This window comes from Notolepis coatsorum (assembly GCF_963971535.1).
Source record: "Notolepis coatsorum genome assembly, chromosome: 6".
Taxonomy (NCBI): Eukaryota; Metazoa; Chordata; class Actinopteri; order Aulopiformes; family Paralepididae; genus Notolepis; species Notolepis coatsorum.
Genome location: NC_140170.1, coordinates 164,676,288 through 164,685,828, shown reverse-complemented (window position 1 = coordinate 164,685,828; position 9,541 = coordinate 164,676,288). Strand labels below are relative to the sequence as shown.

Below are 9,541 nucleotides of genomic sequence, written 5' to 3'. Positions count from 1 at the left end.
GTGGCCCCGACTGGCTTTACTGTCTCCAGATCATCTCCCTGTGGCCCCGACTGGCTTTACTGTCTCCAGATCATCTCCCTGTGGCCCCGACTGGCTTTACTGTCTCCAGATCATCTCCCTGTGGCCCTGACTGGCTTTACTGTCTCCAGATCAGCCCCTACCGTCTCCCTGTGGCCCCGACGGGCTTTACGGTCTCCAGATCAGCCCCTACCGTCTCCCTGTGGCCCCGACGGGCTTTACTGTCTCCAGATCAGCCCCTAAACGAGCTCAGGAGGTAGAGCGCTCGTCTGGTAGTCGGACGTTTCCTTCCGGGCAGCGTGTCCTTGAGCAAGACACTTAACCCCCCTAACTGCTCCTGATGAGCAGGCTGGCACCTTGCATGGTCGCCTCCGCCATCGGCGTCAATGTGAGGAACAATAATTGTAAATCGCTTTGGATAAAATATATATAAATGCACCATTTAAACAAACACAATACAGGAAAGAAAACTAGTATAGACTAAGACTAACACCACATATATTCTCCTCTGAAATATCTCTATCGGTTAAATGTTTTTTTATTTTGATCACTTTTTTTCCATTTTTCATTTGAACAAAACACTAGTAACACAATAATACACAAGACATCACAGGACAGTACTTCAACAATAATAATTACAATAACGACAAGACAATTGGAAACAATAAAAATAATATATACAGAATATAAGAATCAAATTTTATTGACACCACAAAATACATTTAAGACATACACCCCCCCCCCCCCCCCCCCAGGACCAACACCCCGATCCCGCTTATAGCAGTTAACCTTCATTTAACCAGGGAAACTGAGAACACATCTCTGCTCTGGGATGAGGTCAGGCTATGGGATGAGGTCAGGCTCCTGGATAAGGTCAGGCTCCTGGATGAGGTCAGGCTCCTGGATGAGGGCAGGCTCCTGGATGAGGGCAGGCTCTGGGATGAGGTCAGGCTCTGGGATGAGGTCAGGCTCTGGGATGAGGTCAGGCTCTGGGATGAGGTCAGGCTCTGGGATGAGGGCAGGCTCCTGGATGACCTCAGGCTCTGGGGTGAGCTCAGGCTCTGGGATGAGGTCAGGCTCCTGGATGAGCTCAGGCTCCTGGATGAGCTCAGGCTCTGGGATGAGCGCAGGCTCCTGGATGAGCTCAGGCTCCTGGATGACCTCAGGCTCTGGGATGAGCTCAGGCTCCTGGATGAGCTCAGGCTCCTGGATGAGCTCAGGCTCTGGGATGAGGTCAGGCTCCTGGATGAGCTCAGGCTCCTGGATGAGCTCAGGCTCCTGGATGAGCTCAGCGGCGTTCCCGTGGGCCACATCCAGGGGTTGGATATGACCGTACTTCTCCCCGAGGGCTCATCAACGCAGGTGGTGGAATAAGCAGGAGATACGTGACGAACACCATTATGGATCTTAAATCTTCACCGGCTCGGCAGTTAAAGCGCCGGGAGAAAGCTTTATAGATACTGAGTGTACTGGGTACAAGTGTCCTGTGTTTTATTATTACAACTAGGTACCGTCGGGGGAAATCGATGTGGGAAGCAGGGTCGGCCGGTGGTTAAAAAAAGACTGCCCTGTAACTGGAAGGTCACAGGTTTGATCCCCTGCAACAGCCAACGTGTCTCCGTCAAAGTGTCCTTGACCGAGGCACTGACCTGACTACCTGCTGCTCCGGGTGACGCTACAAAAAACCCTACGATCTGACCCCTCAAGTGAAATGCCTGTGTTATGTGTATTTCAGAGGGATTCATTACAGTTAGTGTGTAATGTGGCGCTCAAGTCCTCCAACCTCCCCCTCCTCCTCTCCCTCCCCCTCCTCCTCTCCCTCCCCCTCTTCCTCTCCCTCTCCGACCGCTCCACAGTTAAACCGTCTGGAGAATTCTTTATAGATGGAATATCCCCGGGGAATCACAGTAATCAATCAACGGCAAAAACACAAGTGTAAAAAAGACAGCCTTTAATACCATCATTCATTCACACAAGCACATGCTTGGTACAGTAAAGACGATTCACTGACAGTCTCGCGGGACGGGGTGTGGGTTTCATTCTGAAAACCATCGGCGTTGTTAAATAACTGGAATCCGGCCTGTTAAACTCTATCTGTGGTGCGCTGATGAACAGGAATGCAGAGCGCTGGGTAATGTGATCAGGGGTATGGATGGCTCCGTCCCCCCCCCCGGGCACCAGGTGGCCCTGCTTTTCGGGCCCCAGCGAGGAGGGCCTGGGGGCCGGGGCGAGCGGTGGGGGGCAGTGCACAGACCCCTACCTGTAAAGAGCCCCCCCCCGAGCCCCGGCACCCTCAGCCCCTCCTGTCCTCTGCCCAGGTTGGGGCTGGGAATAGCGGGGAGACTGGGCTGCTACAGCATGGTGTGACGGACCTTCTCGTAGGCCCCCAGGAAGATAAAACCTCCGACACTGATGAAGGTTATCCTGGGTATGCTGCCTGCAAACAGCCTGCAGAGAGGAGAGAGAAACAGTCAGAGGATTATATGTCATGTCAGTACATTTCTTCATCTGCAGAATATCTGATTGAGACAGGCGGTGATAAAGTAAGATATTGGTATCTTCAGAAATCCTTAAGTTCCTACCAATCACAAAATTCAGTCACTCAATGTAGTTGTATAATTATACATAATAACACATTCACTCAGTATGGTTGTATAGTTAAACATAATAACACATTCACTCAGTATGGTTGTATAGTTAAACATAATAACACATTCACTCAGTATGGTTGTATAGTTAGTTATACATAATAACACATTCACTCAGTATGGTTGTATAGTTATATATAATAACACATTCACTCAGTATGGTTGTATAGTTAGTTATATATAATAACACATTCACTCAGTATGGTTGTATAGTTAAACATAATAACACATTCACTCAGTATGGTTGTATAGTTAAACATAATAACACATTCACTCAGTATGGTTGTATAGTTAGTTATACATAATAATACATTCACTCAGTATGGTTGTATAGTTATATATAATAACACATTCACTCAGTATGGTTGTATAGTTATATATAATAACACATTCACTCAGTATGGTTGTATAGTTATATATAATAACACATTCACTCAGTATAGTTGTATAGTTATACATAATAACATTCACTAAGTATAGTTATATATAATAACATTAACTAAGTATAGTTATATATAATAACATTCACTAAGTATGGTTGTATAGTTAAACATAATAATACATTCACTCAGTATGGCTGTATAATTATATATAATAACACATTCACTCAGTATGGTTGTATAGTTATATATAATAATACATTCACTCAGTATTCAACCTCCTCCCCCTCTGTTCTTCCTATTGACACAATGAAACTCATATCCCTGTTTGTGCCTTTTTTTGCAATGATGTACGTTTCTGAAACAACAATGATATTAAAGCATTTTTTCATCAACTTAGGTGTTCCTTTATATTCTGGAAGTTTGCATACAGACTTCTGCTTTCAAATTAATGATATTCCCTCCTCATATTTGATATTCTGATTAAACTGCTCCTCTGTATAATAGTAGCAGTTGGTGTTTTAACTCCTCCATGTCCTATTTTCATAACCGTGATGATGTTTGGTAGTTGGTCCGCAGCAGATCTAGATTCAAAATCAAATCAAATCAAATGTATTTGTAAGGTCCGACAACACACATTAATGTCCCCATGGGCCGGACATGTCTTCTTTAAACAAGTCAAGAAGAAACATCACAATAAATAAATAAAGAACAAAACAAAAACATCATGAAATCTAAAAATTAAATGTAAAATAAATAAATGCAACATTCCCAGACATACCCCACACGAAGGTAAGGAAAAACTCACTAAAAACGTAGCAATAGGAAAAAACCACCACAGGCGATGTGGAGGGGAGAAACCTTAGAAGGGCCGTTCAAGGGGGGATCTCCCTTCTTAGATGTCGGTGATAGTAGTGTTGCTATAAAACAGGCGAAACAGTTGGTAAGTATGTACATATACATGTAATGAAACACAAATAAGTACATGCAATAGAAACTGGGGTACATAAGAACATTTTGAAAGATTGAAAATAGAGCTGATGACAGATCCATTAAAGATTAAAGATGTTGGCCTGATGTTGGGCTGTTGAAGCCTGGGCCTGCCCTGATGGAGGTACAGTAGCTGAGCTGTTGAAGCCTGGGCCTGCCCTGATGGAGGTACAGTAGCTGAGCTGTTGAAGCCTGGGCCTGGCCTGATGGAGGTACAGTAGCTGAGCTGTTGAAGCCTGGGCCTGCCCTGATGGAGGTACAGTAGCTGAGCTGTTGAAGCCTGGGCCTGCCCTGATGGAGGTACAGTAGCTGAGCTGTTGAAGCCTGGGCCTGCCCTGATGGAGGTGCAGTAGCTGAGCTGTTGAAGCCTGGGCCTGCCCTGATGGAGGTGCAGTAGCTGGGCTGTTGAAGCCTGGGCCTGCCCTGATGGAGGTACAGTAGCTGAGCTGTTGAAGCCTGGGCCTGCCCTGATGGAGGTACAGTAGCTGAGCTGTTGAAGCCTGGGCCTGCCCTGATGGAGGTACAGTAGCTGAGCTGTTGAAGCCTGGGCCTGCCCTGATGGAGGTACAGTAGCTGAGCTGGTGAAGCCTGGGCCTGCCCTGATGGAGGTACAGTAGCTGAGCTGTTGAAGCCTGGGCCTGCCCTGATGGTGAAGCCTGGGCCTGCCCTGATGAAGGTAGCTGAGCTGTTGAAGCCTGGGCCTGGCCTGATGGTGAAGCCTGGGCCTGCCCTGATGGAGGTGCAGTAGCTGGGCTGTTGAAGCCTGGGCCTGGCCTGATGGTGAAGCCTGGGCCTGCCCTGATGAAGGTAGCTGAGCTGTTGAAGCCTGGGCCTGGAGGTAGCTGGCTGCTGTTGGAGCTTGGGCTTGTGTCTATTGTATAGTATATTGTATAGTAGTGTATATAGGACTCATTACCTTTAATTCGTAAGCTTGGCATTGTATAGTATTTTACCTTAGTACCTTTTATCATGTCTGTCTATTTTATTCTATTATTATTTGTATTTCTTTGCACAATCAAGGCGGGCATGGCCACCTTCATTTCACTACATGTCTCGTGTATGTATGCAACTAATAAATCTCTTGAATTTTGGCTCAATCCGTCACAATTTTACTTATAAATTTACTTCAGTGTTGCAGGAAAACACTTACAAACACTTCTAGAAGTTTGATGGAGAACATAGTGCAAATTGAGAATGTTTGAGGCAGATTTTCTACAGGTTTCAATGCACGGCAACACTGTCAGCCATCTTGCTCCAAATCATCCGAATGACATTGATATAATAGACCCATATGATTGCATAGTAAGACACTATTATATTAGTGTATATAAGGTTGTATAATTAGACATTACATGGTTGTATTAGACACTATGGTTTTTATGGTTACAAGCTCTGCATGGTTGTTAGGCTTAGAGCGAGGGGGTCAGGGGAGGCTAAATGGAGTAAGGGAGGCAGAATGGGGTAGGGGGTGTTTGATTGATTGAAAACTTTATTAACAGATTGCAGAATGGGTACAGTACAGTACAGCTCAATACATACAATTGTTAAGAGGATGCAGACCTGAGAAAGACTTTCGTCTTGTTTCCATCAGGGTCCCCCATTTTCAATTCATCATGTGTGGCTTTGATTTGTCCGTTTTCACATTTTAACTGAATCCTACTGTTGTTTTTGTTTTTCAGACGTGCAAATTGCAGCTTTAGGAGAGGTGAGAGAGGGGCCCGACAGGGGGAGGGGGCTAGAGAAGCAGTTTTAGGCCCTATAAGCTGTTGACATTGCGGGGGTTAGAGGAAGTGATGGTCCATGAGAGAGCACCAGTCTCCCAAGGCCTCCCGCTCCACACAGCTGGTTTTGGGATTAGGCCCCCAGGCCCCCCCAGTGCCTCCCTGGAGCTCTCACTCTCCCCCCCCCCCCTCTTCCCCTGCATGACTGATAGCCAGATGACATCCACACACGTCCCTCTGCTGTCCATTCATCCCTACATCCATCTAGTCCTCCTCTGTCTAGCAACGGCCCCCTCAGTTGGATCTGTTTTTAGGGGATTCCCCCCCCCTCTCTCTTCTCACCGCCTGTCCACGGACACTTCTTAAATACATGCTCACTTCATCTCTCTATCCCCATGTCTCTCTCCCTCTCCCTCTCTCTCTCTCTCTCCCACTCCCTCCCACACTCTCTCCCTCTCCCTCCCGAACAGCCATTTTGGCCATGTCCATTGGACTGTGTTTCTGCTTACTGAGACGCCTGTCTGCCAAAACGCCCCCACACTCATCTGCTGAGTCTCCATCTAGGCCAGCTGTAACAGAGAGAGAGATGTGTGTGTGTCTGTGTGTGTGTGTGCACGGGCGTGTGAAAGATAAAGTGCGCAAAACCGCCATGTTACATACTGTGTGTGTGTGTGTGTGTGTGTGCATGAGCATGTGTGTGTGTGTGTGAGCATGTGTGTGCATGATTAGTGTAATTAGTGTATATACTCGACCACATCGTGCACAATTGTACAGCCCTGGCCTATTCGATTTTATTATATTTTATCCTATTGTACTTCTATTTTTATATTCCGTTTTTATCTTATTCTACCTTTTATTTTTTTCTACCGTAATTGTCTGTCCGTTAATGTTGCACCAAAAACAACCAAATAAAATTCCATGTATGTGTAAACTACTTCAGAGTAGGGATGGGACTTTCTAGCAAAAGTGCTATATCGCTGGTTCTTAACACTTTCTGCGGCAACCACGAATATAGTCGGGTTATCTAGCCAACCGTTGAGTGCCAGGACCCCCGAAAACCAGAGTACTCTGTTTTTCATTGTTTTTTTTCTTCTATTCGATTTTTTTCTTCTATGCAGGCTCACAGACCTCGGTGTATCATTGGGACGCGTGAATATTAAAGGCAACCAACTTGTGTTCAGCTTTTCGTTCAGTGTTTCTCTGATTGGCCACACGGCCACGTGACCGCCCTAGCACACGCCCTTTTCCGCTGAGAGACGCGGCAGAAGCGCTGGTCGAACCAACGCGCTGGTCGAACCAGTTCAGACAGAGGTGTTTATTTATATTAATAAACATATCTACTAGAAACACTGGTGTTCTGTTGTGTGACTGTACTAAACTCTTCCACCACATGACCGACATTTGACATACAGTACACCTCCTATCTATGTTGGGATTATGTTTGGTCATGACAAAACAATAAAAATCGCTACTGTTAGTGCCACCACCCACTTCAATGACAGAGCTCTCATATTTGCAAATGCATAAACTATATCTTAAATTATGGCGATGTGTCTAATATGGCTGTCGCGAAGTCATTGATAAGCGACAGCCATATTAGACACATAGCCATAATTTAAGATATAGTTTATGCATTGCATGCACTGTCATTGAAGGGCTTCCTACAACGGAGCCCGCTGCTGCTGCTGCTGGAGCTGAAGTGATGTACAGTTTATGCATTCGCAAAATATGAGAGCGCTGTCATTGAAGGGCTTCCTACAACGGTGCTGCTGCTGGAGCTGAAGTGATGTACAGTTTATGCATTCGCAAAATATGAGAGCGCTGTCATTGAAGGGCTTCCTACAACGGAGCCCGCTGCTGCTGCTGGAGCTGAAGTGATGTACAGTGACGAGTGAATCTGGTAGTTGGTTGTTAAAAACGCGAAACATAATAACGTTACGCTTTCTAGTTCAGCGCATTTCATAGCGCTCCACTGCTACCGCAGCTGAACACAAGTTGGTTGGAACAGCAGCTGAACACAAGTTGGTTGGTACACAAGTTGGTTGCCCGCGCTACCGTTCGCTTGCTCCTTGGATTTCATTTGGGACGTGGGACGACTGCCGCTTGCCTGCGCGTGGGGGCGGGGGGTCGCGGCCAATCAGAGAAAAGCCGAACACAAGTTGGTTGCCTTTAATATTCACGCCATTGGGACTCATTCTGAGACGCAGAGAGTGCAATACCGTCCGAATCCTGCTAGGTGGCAGTATCGCCTACCCTTTGAAACCTTATTTCACACTGTGTGTTACATCGTATATGGTCCGGGGTGGAGAACTTAGACCAAGCCAAGTGAATCGTTTGGAAACTCACTCAGCACACACATATTTTGTGCCAGTTCATGTCAGAGACCCGATGGACATCAATACTGGAAATCGCGATCAGACAATTGGAATATTCTTTTTGGGATACCTCCTAGTAAAGGTAAGGTCTATATGACATCAAACCTACTTTGATCCAACAATGATTTCACATCGATCGCAACGATCAACGTATGTAGTATTAAAGAAAAATGCTGTTGCTGACGATCAGAGCATAAAAAAACGACCCCCCCCCCCCCCTTTGATGCATTCATGATGAAACATAATACCTATTATATACCTTTGATTTGGAAATAGTAACGTGTCCAGGCGAGCATCGCGAACGCCTTTAGCAAAATTCACATATCGCTTTATAACGCAGCTTCCAGGAATTAGCCAGGATCACTCTGAAACTATACAATATTCACCACGGGATAACACGCAAACGTATACATGAACAAAATTACTCTTTCTTACATGTTGGATGAGGGATAGTTACTGTCAAATGAGCCATAGTATTGTCTCCATAGCTATAATATAGAATATAGATATAGCCCTGCAAACATCGTGACGCACAGTGAAAATCCCTATCTTTTAAAGCGTGGCCCATTGACTACAAGGATGGATAAAAAGGCTGGCGCTGAAAGTGTTAAGACCGAATATTCAAATGTTTCAGTTTCAGTTAAATTCAGTTATTCTTTTTAATAGAATGGATCATTAAAATCAAAGGGTATTGCACATAAATAGGCACTTCAGAAAAAATTCGACTGACATGAAAATCGAATGTCAGAGTCGAAACGAAAATCGAATATTCTATCTCATCCCTACTTCAGAGCATGTGTGTGTGTGTGTGTGTGTGTGTGTGTGTGTGTGTGTGTGTGTGTGTCGTGTTGTGTGTCACGAGCGAGCCTCCATATATGTGTGTGTGTGTGTGTGTCTGTGTGTGTGTGCGTCCCATAAACCGAGCCCCAGAAGCCTGCAGCACCTATGGGGGTGAGGTGGGGTGGGCGGGGTCGGCTTGGTCAGTGGGGTGGGCGGGTGTTGGGCGGGGTGTGCGGTGGTGGGAGATGGTTTTTACGCTCCATTTAGAAAAGGGGTCACAAACGGTCTCACCACTTTTGTCACCTCCGCTCTGTCACCCGCCGTGCGCTACAAGGTGCCGAGCATGCAGAGGATCTGGTGAGCTATCCCAACCATTCGCACAATTCCACGTGAGCGCCCGGAGCGCTGGATCGGGTGTTCTGGAAAGAGTGAGAGAGAGATCTGTGTGTGCGTGTGTGTGTGTGTGTGTGTGTGTGTGTGTGTGTGTGTGTGTGTGTGTGTGTGTGTGTGTGTGTGTGTGCGTGCATGCATGTGATCGTGTGAACGCACGCTAGTATAAATGCTTCAGCTGGTTGGAATAACGAAGGAGACGTCCGTCAGAGCGTGTCGTCCTCCTGCCCTTTGCTTTT

General features: G+C 46.2%; 1 protein-coding gene across 1 annotated transcript in view; it reads right to left on the bottom strand.

The window, feature by feature from the left end:
- Positions 1-2,012: 2,012 nt before the first annotated feature.
- slc25a26 (solute carrier family 25 member 26) overlaps positions 2,013-9,541 on the bottom strand; it is a 188,893-nt gene continuing 181,364 nt past the window's right edge. Inside the window, exon 9 of the mRNA XM_084316643.1 lies at positions 2,013-2,466. Coding sequence (XP_084172769.1) covers positions 2,275-2,466 — 192 coding nt within the window. The 3' untranslated portion in view covers positions 2,013-2,274. The remainder of the gene's footprint in view (positions 2,467-9,541) is intronic.